We start from the raw sequence: 18,836 nt of genomic DNA on the forward strand, positions 1-18,836 counted from the left end.
TTTCAAATAACATGTTAATGAAAATTATTAATTTTACTTTATAGTTGTAGTTTAATATTTTCTAAAGAGAATGAAAAAAGTAGAACTTTAGGAGCACATTCACCGTCATTGAATAATATATTATAAACCTAATTTTTTTGAAGTGAAACAATAATAAATAAAACGATTTAGTATATCTTCGTAGTTTTAACGGAACTTGTGACATCTCATGTCAAATTTTGAATATATTTAAATATTGGGTCAAGTTCTAGATGTAATAATGTAAAACCAGTCGCATAGTAATATTGATACATAATATCAGTTAACTTGATCGTATAAAGAACTCAAAAATATTAATTTTTATTAATATAAGATATTATAAGATATTCTAGTCGAGTTCATAATTTAAATTTATTAAACCTAGATAGTGATGATATATTTTCGGCTGGGTCATGTAGTCAAATTTCGAGTATTTTTTCAAAATGGGTTAAATTCTGATTTTGAAGCTAGTAATTTTGATACAAATCATCAATTGACTTGATTCTATAAAGACCTCAAAGATATTAATTTTTACCAACATAAGATTTCCCCAAAACTTTTCTTTGTTGGTAAGATTTTCTATAAGTGGTTCTGTTTACAAGACGTGACAATAAAATATAATATGCACAAATTAGAAGGTCTACTAGCAAGAAATAGGCGAGTATTAGTACATGTATTCCATAATTCTTTGATCTAGAGCATATCAGATAACATGTCTTCTAAAGAAACGCATTGCATATCTTCCTACAATATTTGTAATAGGAAGTGGACCCCTTTATAGAGAACAAAACAATGTCAGAAAAAATTGTGGCTTACATAATTATTATTTAAGAATTTACACTCGAGGTAACTATTCATAAATTTTATGTACTCTGTGGCAAGCTTACTCTGAACTCTGAAGATAACATACATTAATGGGGAATCATGACAAGCTAAGCTGTCAATAGCATCATTGAAATCTACAAACCATAACTGACTTTTCTGGTGTAAGAGTGATTAGGTTGGAGATTAGTAGTTTCGTATTCCTGATAAAATTGATTGAATGTTACGTGATTTATGGTTGTGGTTTGTGTTGTAACTCGCAGGCATATTGGCTATTGTATGCATAGAGTGAATATGTCGCGGCATCATGGTGTTAAACCAATTCTTGTCTTCGACGGAGGTCATCTACCAATGAAGAGTGAGCAAGAGAACAAGTGAGCAAGGTATCCGAATTTGATTTTATCTGTTAGGAATTGGACAGATGTATATTTTTTTGTGTATTTTGTTTCATGAAGACAAGTGCTAGTTTGGGTCATACACATCTAATTTCATTTTGAACTGATAAGGTGGTTGTTTACTACATTTTACACATATGAATCATGGTAAGAGTGTTGGCATTGTTTGCAGATGGTACAAAGAATTTAAATTGTCAAGGAAGGATGCCCAAATGGTCAAAAGTTCACAGCCACACTTATTCTTTTGTTTTCTCAAATGATATGATTAGTTGTGTCGGTCCAAACATTCCCTAATAAAAATAGTTTAAAACTCTGAGATGCTCTGTGTACCTTTAGAAATACAGAAGATCTATCTCCATCACGTACTCCACCTGATCTGTCACTAATAATTATATTTGTCTTCGTACTCAGTATGCAATAATTTCTTGTATCTAGACATGTATGTTTGAGAATTTTTTGTCACGTTTTCACAGGCACTAGTTGAGTTAAGTATAAATCTTTTGTGATATATTTCAAATTAATATCTTTGATCAATTTCATTTGTGGTAGTTGTGAAAAGTTTTCTGGTCAATGATGTCAGGTATTTATTCATCACAGTTAATATTTTATTTAAAGAAAATCTAACTAGTTTTGCTTATCACAGGTCAAGAAAAGAAAATCTTGCACGCGCACTGGAGCATGAATCAGGTGGAAATCGGTCCGCTGCTTATGAGTGCTATTCAAAAGCTGTTGATATAAAACCCTCTATTGCATATGATCTGATTCAGGTATTGTTTGAGTTTTGCAATAAAAAATGTGTTCCACTGTTTTGCGCATAATGTTGCGTTAAGTTTATATCATGTGTTAAACTCACTGTCGTCTCAGTGATTTTTGTGTCATCCTTCTGACATGTGGAGATTCTTATATGCATCTTCGTTTGGAAGGTCTTAAAGCAGGAGAATGTTGCTTATGTTGTGGCTCCTTACGAGGCAGATGCGCAAATGACCTTCTTGGCTGTCAGCAAACTGGTTGACGCAGTTATAACTGAGGACTCAGACTTGATACCATTTGGTTGTCCAAGAGTATGTTGTTTTGTGGGCTATGTAATTTTTATTTTACTAAAACCCTTGAGCATCTCCTGTGATATTTTAATTTATGGATGATATGATATATACTTAGCAAAAAGGTTACTTTCTTTTTTATTACATTTGAGAAACTTTAATCATCTCATAAATCCAGATCATCTACAAGATGGACAAGTTTGGACAAGGTGTTGAATTTCAGTCATCTCGTCTACAACAGAACAAGGAGCTAAATCTTACTGATTTCACCAAGCAGATGTTTCTGGAGATGTGCATTTTAAGTGGTTGTGACTATTTGCAGTCTTTGCCTGGAATGGGCCTAAAAAAGGCCCACGCTCTTATTAAGAAATTCAAAAGCTATGACAAGGTAAGTGTTACCGATATTGTTATTTTTTTAAAAAAAAAATCATTCCCCAGCACCATCTTAAACTCCCGAATTTAGTCGTGACTTCGTCCTGTCTGTTGATTTTTAAAATGTACTAATTTATCCTAAATGATTCTATTTATGTTATAAAATTCAGGTAATAAAGCACTTGAAGTATAGTAATGTTGCAGTTCCACCTATGTATGAAGAATTTTTCAGGAAAGCACTACTAACATTCCAATATCAAAGAGTTTATGACCCAATCAAAGAAGATATTGTATATTTATCTGACATTTCTGACAGTGATGGGGATGATAAGGATTTCCTAGGCCCATATCCTTGAAAGACGTTATGTTACAAGCCTAAATCTTTAATTAAAAATGTATTTATATACCATCTAATTATACATATAATTTTGGGTTATGATGATATTATTTTTTAAGTCTTGACATTATTTCAGTCCTAGCTGAACTGATTAATAAACTATCATTGATTTTTCGCTGACATAAGCATTGCTCTGTTACGCTTTTTGTTTAACGCAGAAACTGGTGTTTCCATCAGACACTCGTAAAAAGAATTTAACCCACTGTGGTGTTGCGTTTTAAGATTAAAAGCAAGTTGGTATTGCATTATATGATGACGACGGTACTGTAGTAATTGGAGACATTTTTAATGGTGACAAGGAGCACACACTTTCATTGCTCTGGAATGTATTTGTTCATTAGCAGGTGAGCCTTAAATTTTCTGTTTACTCAACAACATATGTTTGATGTGGCAGGAGGCTATGCTAGTTGCATGATATTATATGCATTTGGAAATTGTTCTTTCACTTATGATTATCATTCTCTTATCTCCTTGTTTGGGGCTTGCAGGCACACTTTATCGACAAATTTCTTCTATCGAAGGTCCTAAAATACGTGGAGTTGGTGTTGTGTGAACTTAACTCTTGAGATACAAGATGAGAGAAGTCATTAAGCTTTGATTGTCTTTTCTGCTCTTTCGCTTTTAATGAATATATTGTAAATGAAGGTCTCTTGCTGAGACATTTATTTTGATGTAATAAATTATTGTGTAATATTTTTTTATTATTAAGATCGAATTGATGGTTCAATTTTTTTTAATGCAATTTAAGTATATTCTTGTCAAATTCTTACAATAAAATTGTCAAATGCTTAAAAGAAAACAAAAATGTTTTTTTTCAAAAAAATCACTTTAGGCATTGGTTATTTAGATACCCGTCGCTATTGGGCAGGACAGTAGCGTCGGCATTTCAGACAGCCGACGCTATTGAGTAAGGCTATAGCGTCGGCGTTTCAGGCAACCGATGTTGTTGGGCAGGCTTATAGCGTTGGCGTTTTAGACAACCGATGCTATATTTGGCAGGCCTATAGTTTTGCACTAGTACAAACTGAACTTTTAGCGTCGGTCAAATAACCCCTAAAGCGTCGGTTAAGTGGCGTAGCAAATGTGGGAGACGCTATAGGTATAGGCCTTTAGCGTCGGTTAAGTAGGCGACACTAAAGTCTTGACATTAGTGTCGGTTATTCAAACAGCCGACGCTAAAGGCAGGAGAATAGTCCTTCTTGTCTTTATCGACCATCTTTTATGTTTCTCCTGTAACAGAAACAACTACCTTCATTGGTTTATGAGAACCATCATAAATCCTGCTCAGATATTCAGGATCTGTGGCTTTCAAGCACATGGTCATCCTAACTTTCCAGATTGGATATTAATATATTTTTAGGATTGGCACCTTGATGGCTTCATACTTACTCATATTACTGTTAATCGGTGATGAGGCTGGAGGTGGTGGTGGTGGATTCTGTGGTGCTTCGTTATCTGCCATTAAAGATTGATTCCTAGATCTTAAACTGTTTGTATGTCAACAGCAAGCTCTGATACCAATTTTTAGGTCCGTAATCAGCTGTAGAGGGGGTGAATACAGTTTATGCAAATAATTCGATGAAGTTTTAACAGAATTAACAGTTTTTATATTATAGATAAAAACTGATTATAAAAGTACTCTCTCAAAGGATGAACAAGTATCCTTGAGAGCTATTAGGTTATGCGAATGATATATCAATGTACGCAATGCTTATAGCATAAACCTAATATGTGCTTTATATAGAGCACAGTTACACAATCAATAAGGAATCTTATTCTATTACAATAAGGAAACCTATTACATATCCATGTATGATTGTTTCTGAGATAAAGTCCTTCACCACCTTGAATTTTTGCTTTCCTTTTCCTCCTCGAATATCTACTGAAGTAACAAATCCTAATAACGTCAACTGCTGATCATCAAGTACTGATGACATCACTCTTCAGTAAATATTGATATTAAGTCCTGATAAGAACTTCTGATAGTTTCTGTCCTGTATCATCAGTTATATCTAACATTAACTTCTCTCTCAAAAATCGAAACCCTAGATCTAAGAGAGTTCAATCTGATTTTAACCTAACCCCAAATTTTTTTTATGTTGGAAATTGATTGAGATGGGTTAATTAATCGAAGCTGAAGCTTGAATCATTGTATTATCATTCATTATAGGCTTGTAATTTGTGCATGGTTGAGTGGTATTCAAGTGTATTTTTAAATTTGAGCTTTTAATTTTTAATTAACTTATCCCTACATATTGGGCTTGATTCTTGAGTTCATTTCATTAACAATTAAGTAAGTTACTGAGCTGTACATATGTTCTTGTATATCTTTTAATTTTCTACAAAGAACTGAACAATTTATTTTTGTAATTGTTTGTTTGTGTTTCTCGATAAGAAAGATGTGGGGCCAGTATTCGAAAGTTTCAGAGATGGAGGAAGACAAAGCCTCTTACTCGGTAGTGATTTTATCTATAGCAGTCCTCACACATTTTATTAGTAATCCTTTGTTTATCAACTGCATTTATTACTTATGTGTGTTTTTTATGGTTAATTACTTGATTTTCTAATTATGTAAATTTATTAATTACATTTTTAGAATCTAATAAATTTTTTGAATGTTTCTTTATACATGGTGAAATACATGCTTATCAAATTTATGTGTAACTCTTCACTTTCGCTCATATACATTTAAAATTATTGTAGAAGATGGACTGAAAGCTCATCACAAATTACAAGGAGAAATCATTTGAGGGTCTTTCTTCCATGTTCATAACCAATTGGATACGTGGGTAACGTCATTATCGTTTAAATTATATATTTTATAATTATACGTGAAATAGTTGTAAATTGACCCACATTCAGGGTATCTTATTTTGTACTCACCATTTGAGTGTATATACATGTTCCATTTTTCATTTTAATCATTACCTATTTTTTAGCTTCTAAACTTGGTATTTCTCCATACCTCTTCTGTATGGATTTACTTAATCTGATTGGCTGCAACTAGAACAAGCAGTAGTTAGTTGTTCCTGTCTTGCTGTGCTAAGAGAATATGTATCAAGTTATTTGACTTGTACAAGTTTTGATTGTTTGACTAAATTGAGTTAGGAAGAGAACAAGCAATATGTTTTTACTTAAATAGATGTTTAATGTTATGATAGTCAATCTCTCTCTCCCTCTCTCTCTCTCTCTCACATACACACATCCCATGAGAAATTAACTTATGATTATATATGATTGGTATGCAGATCATGGACACATTTTCAGATAGTGTAATGTTCCTTTACTTGACAAAAACTGAAATTATTGTTGGTAGTGTTGATGGAACAGTTCAGACATTTGACATTCGTATTGGTAGGTATGTAATGTTGGATTTATTTTAATATGAAACTTGTTTTTATTTATTTGTTTTCATTATTCAGTAACTTGCATGCTAGTTTGATTTAGTCGTGACTATGTGGAGAGTTTCCAGGAGAAGCAGGATAGACTTAGAGATCATGTAGGAGTAGTTTGTTTTAGTAGTCCTTGTTTATAGCCACTTTTCTTTATCTGCATATTCTATATAGTGTACTTCATGAAATAAGAAATAACAACACAGCTTCACGCAAGTCTCTTTTATTTTTCTCAGTTTACGTTCGAACAATTATATCTGCATAGTTTCAGCTTATTTATTTCCAATAATTGGTATCATTTCTTAGGTCTCATTGTATGCCCAAGTATATGCCAAAGATGACAACAGAGACAAATAAGCTCAAAGAGGGTGTGATTGGTTTAAACTATCCAATCCTGGCATGAAGTAACTACACAGCCTGGGCACTTAAGATGAAGGTGTTCATGAAGGCACAGGGGGTGTGGAATGCAGTGGAGAAGAAAGAGAAAGGAGGTGTGCTTGATAATAGATAAGACAAGATCGCCCTGGCCACAATATACGAGGGAATTCCTGAAGATGTCTTGTTATCTCTAGCTGATAAGGAAACAGCAAAGGAAGCCTGGGAGGCCATTCAGACTATGTGTCAAGGTGCGGAGCGTGTGAAAAAAGCCAAGGTTCAGACGTTAAAGAGTGAATTTGAGTCGATGTGTATGAAAGACAATGAAATGCTAGATGACTTCTATTTGAAACTGAACAGAATGGTGACAAACATACGTGCACTAGGGGAAGAAATCGAGGAGAGTTATGTGGTAAAAAAGCTGCTCCGTGCGGTACCATCAAAGTTTCTGCAAATTGTTTCCACCATAGAACAATTTGCTGATCTGGAAACGATGTCTGTGGAGGAGGCCATAGGATCGTTAAAGGCTCATGAGGAGCGAGTGAAAGGGCAAGCAAGTGAGAGTGAAGGACAACTCCTACTCACAGAAGAAGAGTGGTCTAAGAGGGAAAATGCCGAAGGAAAACTATTACTAACTAGAGAGGAATGGATTAAAAGAAATGGCAATAAACGGGCAGCTGAGGGATCTTCAAACCAGAGGTTTCGAGGAAAGGAAAGCACTCGTTGGGGGCGTGATAAGAGCAGAATACGGTGTTACAATTGTAGTGCATATGGGCACTATACCGCTGAATGCAAAAAACCACGATGAGAACGGGATCAAAAATAGGAAGTGGGCATGGCCCAGATCAATGAAGATGAACCTGTACTATTACTGACAGAACACAGCGGGAAGAGGGACGATATGATGCTGTTGAATGAAGAAAAGGTGGTCCCAAAATTGGGACAAGGTGATGATCGTGTGGAATTAAATCTGTGGTACTTGGATAATGGGGTGAGCAATCATATGACCGGACTTCGTTCAAAATTCAGGGAGTTGGATGAAAATATAACTGGACAGGTGAAGTTTGGTGACGGGTCAACAGTAGATATCAAAGGGAAAGGCTCTATTAGCTTCGTGTGTAAAAATGGAGAAAGACTTACATTGCATGAGGTATATTATATTCCTTTACTTCGTAGTAATATAATTAGTCTCGGGCAACTGTCTGAGGATGGAAATAGGGTTGTTTTCAGTGGAGAGTTTTTGTGGGTACATGATGTTCAAGGCAAACTCCTCATGAAAGTAAAGAGGTCACCAAACAGGTTGTATAAAATGAATATTGAAACAGAGAAGGCAGTGTGCTTGAAGCTGTAAGCTGAGGAATTGCCGTGGTTGTGGTACTCTCGGCTGGGTCATGTAAACTTTCCATCCTTGTCTCTAATGCACTCGAACCAAATGGTATATGGCATGCCAAAATTTTCTCCACCGAAGGGCGTGTGCACAGGGTGCTTAATGTCAAAACAAGCAAGAAAGTCTTTCCCACCAAAAGCCAACTATCGTGCAAAAACGGGATTGGAAATGGTGCATGGTGATTTATGCGGTCCTATATCCCCAACCACGTTCGGAGGTAACAAATATTTCTTACTTCTTGTCGATGATTTCAGTCGTTGGATGTGGGTTTATATGCTTAAGAGTAAAGATGAGGCATTGGTTATGTTTAAGAAATTCAAGGTGCATGTGGAAAATGGAACAATAAAAAGAATAAAAGTGTTAAGAATAGACTGTGGGGGAGAGTTTTGTTCTCAAGTTTTTAAAGTGTTCTGCGAGGAAAGTGGTATAACACGGCATTATACGGCTTTGTACTACCCCCAACAGAATGGAGTAGTGGAGCGCAGGAACCGCATTGTTGTCGCCATGGCACGAAGTCTGTTGAAACAAATGGGGTTACCATTAATTTTGTGGGGAGAGGCTATAAGGCACTCGGTTTATCTACTCAACAGTTTACCTACTCGCTCAATGATTGAACGAACCCCATATGAGGCATGGAAGGGAACAAAACCAGGCATTGGGCATGTGAGGTTGTTTGGTTGTTTAGCTCACATGAAAGTTCCTGGGAATCACTTAAAAAAATTTGATGACAGAAGTAAAGTGGTTGTGCATTTAGGTAATGAACCTGGAACCAAAGCATATCGCTTATACGATCCCAAGAATAACAACATACTGGTGAGCAGACACGTGGTTTTTGAGGAGGAAAAAACGTGGACATGGAATCAAGGCCAGCAAACTGAATTGATGGAACATCAACACACTTTCACTGTTGTTGATGGTTTTACACAGGATGAAATGGTTGAGACAGATGCACATCAGACGGACGCAGACTCTGATGGTGATGCAGCAACACCCCAATCACAAATATTCACACATGGATTCGAAAATGAAGATGCAGAAAATAGCAGTGAGCCCAGGAGGTTCAAGTCCATTGTTGACATATACAATGAAATAGAAGAAATCGGATTGGATGATGAATTGCTTCTCATGGGCATTGATGAGCCGAGAAATTATAATCAGGCTACTAAAGAATGTAACTAGAGGCAGGCAATGCAACAAGAGATGGACTCGATCGAACAAAATAATACTTGGAAGCTGACAGAACTACCAGTTGATCGCAATGTGATAGGGCTCAAGTGGATTTACAAAATAAAGAGAGGTACGGATGGGGAAATTATAAAGTATAAAGCACGACTCGTGGCCAAGGGGTATGTGCAGGAACAAGGGGTAGACATCGATGAAGTTTTTGCCCCAATTACCAGACTTGAAATCGTTCGCTTGTTGTTAGCACTAGCAGCAAAGTGTGGCTGGCAGGTACATCATCTAGATGTGAAGACTGCTTTTTGGAATGGGGAAATACTTGAGGAAGTCTATGTAACACAGCCAGAAGGGTTTGTCAAAAGTGGGCAGGAGCATCTGGTATATAAATTGATAAAAGCCATTGATGGTTTGCGTCAGGCACCACGTGCTTGGTAAGCTAAACTGAACAAAAGTCTCAAATGTATGGGTTTCACAAGGTGTCCACACAAGCATGCAGTTTATACAAAATGCAAAGGGGGAGAAGTTCTTGTCGTTGGTGTATACGTAGATGATCTTTTGATCACAGGGATGAGTGTTACTGCTATCAATGAGTTTAAACAGCAAATGAACAGCAAATTCGAAATGAACAACCTGGGTAAACTGTCTTACTACCTGGGATTAGAGGTATAACAAGGAAAGGATATATTGAGTTGAAGAAGACAGGGTATGCGAAAAAGGTGTTGAAAAGAGCAGGAATAGGAGAGTGTAATCCTACAAAATTTCCAATGGATCCAAATGAACGTATTACTAAGGATGAAGGAGGTATTCAGGTAGACTCAACGGAGTACAAGAGCATGGTTGGGGGGCTTCGTTATCTTGTTCACACACGTCCAGACATAGCATATGCGGTGGGAATGGTAAGTCGATTCATAGAGAAACCGAAGGTGCTGCACAAATATGTTATGAAATGTATACTAAGGTATGTGAAAGGAACCTTGGATTTTGGTCGGGTATATTCGAAAAACAGCGGCAACAATATGCTCGTGGGCTATTCACATAGTGATTTAGTTGGGCAAACGGACGACAGGAAAAGTACAGGGGGCATGGCCTTTTATCTGAATAATAGCTTGATCACCTGTGTGTCACAAAAGCAAAGATGTGTGGCTTTGTCCTCATGTGAGGCTGAATTTATGGCAGCCACTGCTGCTGCTTGTCAGGCCATTTGGCTGAGAAATTTGTTGAGCAAAATAACAGGAAAAAATGTTGGTTCAGTCATTCTGTATATCGATAACAAGTCTGCTATTGATCTAGCTAACAACCCGGTCTTCCATGGAAGAAGCAAGCATATAGATATACGCTATCACTTCATCCGTGAATGCGTTGAGCGTAGGGAAATTATTATCAGGCACGTGAGCTCAAATTTGCAGTGTGCAGACATTCGAACAAAGGCACTCAGTACTGTTAAGTTTGAAAGAATGAGAAAGTTGTTGGGTGTCAAAGAGCTGGAGAAACAATTTTCAAATTAAGGGAGAGATTGTTGGATTTATTTTAATATGAAACTTGTTTTTATTTATTTGTTTTCATTATTCAGTAACTTGCATGCTAGTTTGATTTAGTCATGACTGTGTGGAGAGTTTCCGGGAGAAGCAGGATAGACTTAGAGATCATGTAGGAGTAGTTTGTTTTAGTAGTCCTTGTTTGTAGCCACTTTTCTTTATCTGCATATTCTATATAGTGTACTTCATGAAATAAGAAATAACAACACAGCTGCACGCAAGTCTCTTTTGTTTTCTCAGTTTACGTTCGAACAATTATATCTGCATAGTTTCAGCCTATTTGTTTCCAATATGTAAAAGCATACTGCCTACTTGCAACTTTATTTATTGGTGGTATTCTTATTCCTTTAAGTTGTAAACGATATTAATGAGGTATTTTGACGATTCTGATTAGAGAAATCTCTGATGACCTGAAATAACCGGTCAACTGTATCCCACTTTCTAATGATGGTAACTATGTCCTGGCCAGTTGCTTACATTCAACTTTACATCTTATGGACCGGTAATCTTTGTGATAAAATTATTTTATATATCAAATTATCATTAAAGGACTATTTTATAAGTTTTTGCATTTTGACCCATCAGATCGACGGATGAATTGCTACAAGAATACAAAAGCCACACTTGCAAGGTTAGAAAATTAGTTCTATTTGTGATTTTTCAGTGGTTCCTTATTGCATTTGTCACAGCACTCCAGCACCTTTGTGTAGTTCATTAGACCCTTGACTGTTCTTTAATGTTAAATCTCCACTAATTTGTGGTATGTCCATTACACAAGGAATTGTGACCAGCTCATTTTCTCAGCCACTTCCTGATATGTAGTGTATAGTGTCATGTTGTTTATTAAAGTGAGCCTCTGAAAAATATTTTCCAATTTTTAATAGTCATTTAAAATGGATTGTTGCCTTACGAACACGGATGCAGATGCAACTGGTGGTTCCGAGGATGACTCAGCTTTCTTAAGGGATTTGGTAGATGCCTCAGTTGTGTCCAAATTCTGAGCTCATTCCTCAGTGGTAAACTTTCTTTTAGTAGTTAGTCATCGTGTCATAGTTATATTAAGGTACCACCTAATTTTTCCTTGGAATTGGAACTCAAGATTGTGGGATGTATTCCTTGTTCGTTGGTAACTATAATTGACCATTTTTAGATTAAATAAATGTTTAATATTCTGTGTTTAATATTCTAATAGTTAAGTTCCAATATGTTTTTTAATTTTGAAGTTAGTTATATCAAAACCCCCACCTCATTTTATGGTTTATGTGTGTTTCCCGATCTCTTGCCCTACAGATTTAGCTGACTCGTGATTTTGTGTTGAAAATTTTGGATTTTAAATCGATGTTTCCGGTTGTTATAGTTTTCAGCACCGAGAAGCAATCTTAAAAAAATTATTCGAATACCTATCTGACTGAGCCATGGATCTCTAGGAAAAAAAATTATTTCTTAATTACAAACCGATAGACACTAAAGAACCTTTTTCCTTAACACACTTGTTACCTAGCACTACTGCTACCACCTAGTCCACTGACTACCTTGGCTAATCATTTGAAATTAAAACCTTGCTACAACCCGGTACAATTTCATATTAATACATATACAACAAATAAATATGAAATTATAACTCAAACTATGTTCTTGTTCGACTGGATATACAAGGTATAAAACAAGAATGACTTTCAGAATGTATAAGGATAAAACATGTAAGCATTTTTGTTTGAATCTGAAAAACAAGATGTGTATTTATACACACAAGTCTAACGGGTTTGATTTTCAAAACATAGAAGAGATAAGATTGGATAATCTATTTGTTTGAAAATATTTGGATAACTATGCAAAACAACTTGTTAATTGGTTGTAAAGGATAAACCTTAAAAAGATAACATTTGAATAATTTTTATAGGTTTATCAAGATAGAGTTTGTTTTGTACGTAAACTTGTTTACCTGATCAAATAGAATTACAACAAAATCTATCACTTACAACAACTAAATCCCATAATGTTATGTATATCTTCATTAAATTAGGTCATCATCCTAAATCTGTAAGTCAACAAAAGTATTTTTGTTATTGAGAAGTGTGCATTAGAAGTTGGGAACGCTTATTCACTTTGCCCTCAAAGTTATGTAATTACTAGTTCATTACCAGAAGTTTGTCCCAGAAATTCTTGGGTCTGACCAATTTACAATAAACTTAAACAAGTTCATTTAATTCAAATATGTCTCTGCTGTCAGAATAATAAAGTTAATAGTAATTTATACCACCAAGCAACTGAACTGCAACATTGTCTTTAACTAGTTAACAAGAAGCAACATTGTAATTTAAAATTAATTAATAAACAAGTGTTTGAGAAAGCTGCTACAATTTCCTGCTAAACAATCAAATAATTGAAAATAGCAAAACAGACTCTCAAGCATCTTTCTTGAAATCTTCATTCTTCCGTACTCGGCGATCATATGCAACCTTCAGCAGTTGAACAACAGCAAAAACAAAGAAGAGTGAACCGATGACGCAAATGGTAATGGTCAGGGCTAGTGACTGTTGTTGCATGAAGTCTGGTCACTTCCCGGAGATCTAGTGACATATTTTCAAGAAAGTATATGAACAAAGAACAGATTGACAACAACAAAGCTAATGCATCTGATATCATAAATACTTTAAAAGCGGCTTTTTTTGAAAGAACCGCCAATCCTTCTTCAATAGTTTCTCCAGTATGATGTAAACCTCCAGGCACTAACTACTATCCGGCTGTTGGTCCCCTCTTTGTATCTTTGTGGATCATCTTCCAACTTTGCATTCTTTATATCCAACTTTTTCTCTTCATTAAAAAGGATATCTTTTTTTCTCCTATCTACTAGGGAGCACTAAAATTGAAAAAGAATGTTTCTTTCTACTGCTAGACCAGAGTTTCCTAGACTACTCAGTGTTGATATCATCCAGTGCCATTTTTATTAGAACCTAAAAAAAAGGACAAGTAGTTAATATTTATTTTTAGCTAGAGTCATCCTTTTAATATGACTCATACCAAAACTTGGTAAATCCCATAAAACTCATATCATTATCTGAAGCAATAGAAGATTGAAGAGAAGTAACTGGAATGGAATCAGTATTTTCATTATCTGGAGCGGAAGGCAAACTTCTAGCTGCATCAATTAGGACCTTAACCACTTCAATACTATTGTTGTCATTTCTAACAGCAGCATGCAAAGCAGTACAACCGCCAGGTCCATCCAGAGAAGGAGCTGTGCAAATTGTAGATATTATCTCTACTATTTCATTGTACCCTTGTTCCACAGTTATGTACATCGGTGTTTTCCCTTCATCGTCAGGGGCGAACCTAGTGTAAGGCCATGGGTGGCCATGCCCCCCCCCCCTTTTCCCAGCAGCTTTGCAGGAGTAGTATATATTTTATGTATAAATGACTTGTAAAACATAAGAATGGCCCCTTCTGTCTCTAAGTTGTATATGTGATATATCAAAATTGAACTCTTTTTCTTTGCTTCTGGTCTTCCAACTCCGAGCACTAAAGCCAAGTTCTCAACTTTTTCAAGAATTATTTTCTAATATTGTATCCTGAAAAGAAATTAATCGTACTATTGTCGTAGATTAAATTGTAGAAGATTTTCGTGACTTAAAAGAGCGAATATCTCTATTCAGTAGTACTAATGATAATATAATTTTTTACTTTTTTCTGTAAAAAAAATTTGGCCCCCCTCATGTCTTTGGTCTGCGTCCGCCCCTGTTCATCGTCATTTTGTATATGTATATCATGAGGGTCAGCCTCCAGTAATAGCTTAACAATTGCAACGTTTCTTTCCATGACTGCTGCATGTAAGGCGGTGTCATTATCTTTGTCACCTTGCCTCAGAAAATCTTGAAAGGAAGTTTCCGGCAAATTTTGTCTAGCTGCTTCAATGATAACCTTAGCCACATCAGTATGTCCGTTACATACAGCCAAATGACGTGCAGTTTGTTCGAATCTATTCAGCTTGCCCAGAAGATTTTAGTTGACGAACTCCCTCAAAATAAATTGCACATGTTCTGTATTTCTAGACTCCGATTCAATGTGAAGGATTGTTTCTCCATACTCGTTAAGTATATCAGTTTTCATCTCTAATATTGTAATGACATCAGCATCTTCTGAAATAGTAGCATCATACAATGCATCTCTATCCATAATTTTATAAAGTGTTCCACCACGGCTCTCTCCTTTAATAACAATAAAGGAAATGGATTAAGCAATAAAAGCAAAATGAAATACATCGTAGTATCAATATTATACATCATTTGTTTAAAAGGACCATTTATTAAGGCCATATCTTGGTCGAGATTTTTAACACGTACAACAGTACTACCATCAGGGTTAGTAATGAATTTGGGGCTTTTGTGATTATTATTGTTTTATAAAAATTGATGGAATAAAATTGTATTCGGAATTATATTATTTACGTGTTGCACTTAAATCACTCACTAAAGAAAAAAATACAAGAATTAAAGATAACAATCTGTTTTTTTTTTTTTGCCAAAATATTATGCATTTCATAAAAAGACTTAATCCAGCTTGGACAAACCCAAAACTGATGATACGAACAGGTTGACAAACAAATAAACGAGCTAAATGAATAGCCGTTTTGTTTCCAGATCGCTTAACATACAGAATATAAATATTCTTTAAACTGAAAAATATTACAATAGTTTCCCAAAAAATCCATTCTACACCATCTCCAAAATCAGTAGCATCACAATTGACCTTCACAATTAATTCCAGTTGTAATCCAATGTTCAGAAGTGATTGGAGGTGCAGATGTACTCGTAATATATGAACTCGAGTTATTTAATTTAAATATACAACCTCTCACCACTACACCATATTGTCTCCTGTACTTTTTATTATACACATAATATATAAGTGTGCTAAATGAATATTTTATTTAACTTTAAAGATACTTACTTGAATTCCGCAAAAAAGGATAGTTAGTTGATTATTTGTACAATTAATTTTAAAGAATTGAATTCCTTATATAAAATTAAACATAATACATAAATGAATTATTATATTATTTATTAATCATTTTTTAGTTTGAAAATATATCTCATTTATTTTAAGATATTTTTTATTATAAAAAGTAATTAAAATGTACATATATAATTTTTTTTTAAAATATTGATTATAGAATCGCTTATATATAAATAATCTATATTGGTATTACATATTTAGATAAGTTCGAATTATAATGAGTCAATGCATTTTAGATATTGGCCCATTGTTCAAAAAATACTCGAATTTTGACTACATGACCCGGCCGAAAAACATCCTCACATTCTACGTTTAGTAAATTTAAATTACAAGTTCGGCGAGAATATCTTACCAATAATGTGAAATTTTTTAATATCTTATGTTAATATAAATTAATGTGTTTGAGGTCTTTATAGGATCAAGTCAATTGATTATTTATATTAAAATTACTAACTTCACTGGTAACACATTATTATTTTTGGGATTTGTCCCAATTTTAAGAATATTTGAAATTTGAAATGAGATCTCACTAGATTTGTTAAAACTATGATTATATATTAAATCGATTTATTTTTCATTTTTCACTTTAAAAAAACCAACTTTTTAAAAAGAATTCTTTTAGATCAACAATATTCATTGATCAAGATAATATTATACAGATATTTTGAATTATTTTAATATTTTGAATTATTCAAATAAAAGTGATATCTATACTAAATTGTAGCATTTGATTCAATGCATTTTATATTATTTAAGGAAAAAAACATATATTGTTCAATCATCTGAGGGAATTAACCACTTCAACTGATATTTATAAAACTTTATCGAACTGAAAATTTTTAATTTTAGAAGAATAGTATAAAATGTTATCAAATTATTATATGAAGAAATATTAGAGTCGTAATGAATAAACTTAACAACGGTTTAAAATACGATATAAATACAATTTTTCTTTCGAATTCTTGAAAAAAATCATGAATATCAATAATAAGTCCTAAAAATATATAATTCATTTTTATGTTACAACCATGATTGATACCCGGTTGCGTAAAAAATAGATATGGATTGTTTGTCAGTGATAATGTGAATACAATATATAAATTATAGCAATTTATATATAATTACATAGCACATAAGGTTCACATAACCGTGATCGGGTAAGCGTAAAACTCGCAGGAGGATGGTACACTATGATAGTTGATTGCATCACTGATGTATCGAGGATGGAAAAATGATCGGTTAATCTTAAACTCAAGTTGTGCAGTGCCAGACAAGACCTTCTTTACTAAATTGTGATATGATGTTGATTATTCACTGTTGAACATGAATTTCTATTAGTCTTGGAATTTTTTTATTACTATCTTGTGAATTTTGAGTTTTTCATCTATACTTGCGGAGTACTCAGTTGCTCACTCTTTCCATTTTTACATTTCCAAACTATTAAGAATGAAGCAGATGATTCGTATCATCAGGCTAGGCATTGTAAGGGAAAGGAGCACATTCGCGGTGGCAGCGTTTAGATATATGTCTACATAAGATCATATGAAATAATGTACTATAACTTTCCCCGAATTTGTGCCTTAGCTTACAGACTTGTAGTAAGATGTCTATTATGTATGTGATAAACAGGTGTGTGTGGAGACTCGATCCTCAGATCTGTGGAATGGTGTCCACAGGGAACGATATATTTTATTATGGTTTGTAACATTAATACATGTGTGCGAAATTTGGTACGGTGACGGCCTGAATTCATGGAAGGATAGGTTTTGGGGCGTCACATTTTATGTCGTTGTTTGATGGTTTATAAGACAACATTTTTGAATAACAGTTGTTTATATTACATAACGTAACGTCTAGAACCATTATTTGCATTAACTATAATTTAGCATAGAAACAACGATTTTAAGAATTTTATTAAAGATTCAAAACAACAATGCCCTTTAAAAATTGTTGTCTGACTCGATCAGAGGATATAAGGAACAGTTTGAAAAAAGATGGATAACAATTGTCTATTTTTAGTTGAACCGGTAATTTTTTGTGCAAAATCAATTCATCGGTGTATATTTTTTAACCGTTATGTATCGACTATTATATGATTGCGAATTTCTTGTAGTGTTAGAAGTATTAAATTTAATCAATAGTATAATCAAAGTAGTTAGTTGTATGTAACATTTTTTTAGTTGTCTCTATATTGAGTATATTTCTAGAGAAATGATAAATAAACTCCAAAAATTGATATTTTAGCTTCAATTGACTTGCAAATGACACAATTATTCATGATAAAGACAAACTCAATGAATTCCACAATCGAGAATCATGGTCAAATATGTAATAAAGATATCCAAAAATCAAATTTGGAACTTAAATAGTAAAACCACAAGCTTATTTATCAATTCTTTATTTTTACCATATTTATTAACCATTTGTGTTTGGAAAATTCGAGGTTGATCACAATTTACCATAAGTCCTATCATCTTCTTAGAAATATTAAATTCAATATTTGATAATAATTATACTCCAGTTGTTCCCCCGACATCATTATAAAAACTTACAAGCTGGTTGGCTCCTCGCGCTAAAGAAGTCCAAATTTACACATCGGCCGAGTACATGTTTGTCTAGATGCTTATGTCTTTCTATACTCTAATTTACAGTAAACTTAACAAGTTCATCAAGTCAAATATGCATCTGCTGGTGGAATAGAGGTTATGGTAATTTGTAAGCAAATTGTTGTGCGAGAATCATAGCTTTGAGAGGGTTCTAGAACGAAGTCTATAGACAATGGTTTGTATTAAAAAATGTTGTATGAGATCAACTATAACAATAAATTTTTTTAACAAAAACCGTTGTGTAAGAATATTAGCTATTTTGCAGCTCTTATTTCCCCACCTCAGCAATCGAGGTGAAAGTTTTA

General features: G+C 34.1%; 2 protein-coding genes and 1 pseudogene across 2 annotated transcripts; all 3 read left to right on the top strand.

The window, feature by feature from the left end:
* Window positions 1–1,074: 1,074 nt before the first annotated feature.
* LOC141696543 (exonuclease 1-like) lies at window positions 1,075–3,016 on the top strand (annotated as a pseudogene).
* Window positions 3,017–5,443: 2,427 nt separating this feature from the next.
* LOC141696544 (uncharacterized) lies at window positions 5,444–7,619 on the top strand. Its single transcript, XM_074500670.1, has 4 exons — window positions 5,444–5,500; window positions 6,293–6,398; window positions 6,853–6,927; window positions 7,009–7,619. The coding sequence occupies exons 1-4, from the start codon at window positions 5,444–5,446 to the stop codon at window positions 7,617–7,619; spliced, it is 849 nt and encodes a 282-aa protein (XP_074356771.1).
* A 2,522-nt stretch (window positions 7,620–10,141) lies between these two features.
* LOC141696545 (secreted RxLR effector protein 161-like) lies at window positions 10,142–10,882 on the top strand. The gene has a single exon (XM_074500672.1). It carries the CDS (start codon window positions 10,142–10,144, stop codon window positions 10,880–10,882), a length of 741 nt encoding a protein of 246 aa, XP_074356773.1.
* Window positions 10,883–18,836: the final 7,954 nt, after the last annotated feature.

This window comes from Apium graveolens, chromosome 11 (genome assembly GCF_009905375.1).
Source record: "Apium graveolens cultivar Ventura chromosome 11, ASM990537v1, whole genome shotgun sequence".
Lineage (NCBI taxonomy): Eukaryota > Viridiplantae > Streptophyta > Magnoliopsida > Apiales > Apiaceae > Apium > Apium graveolens.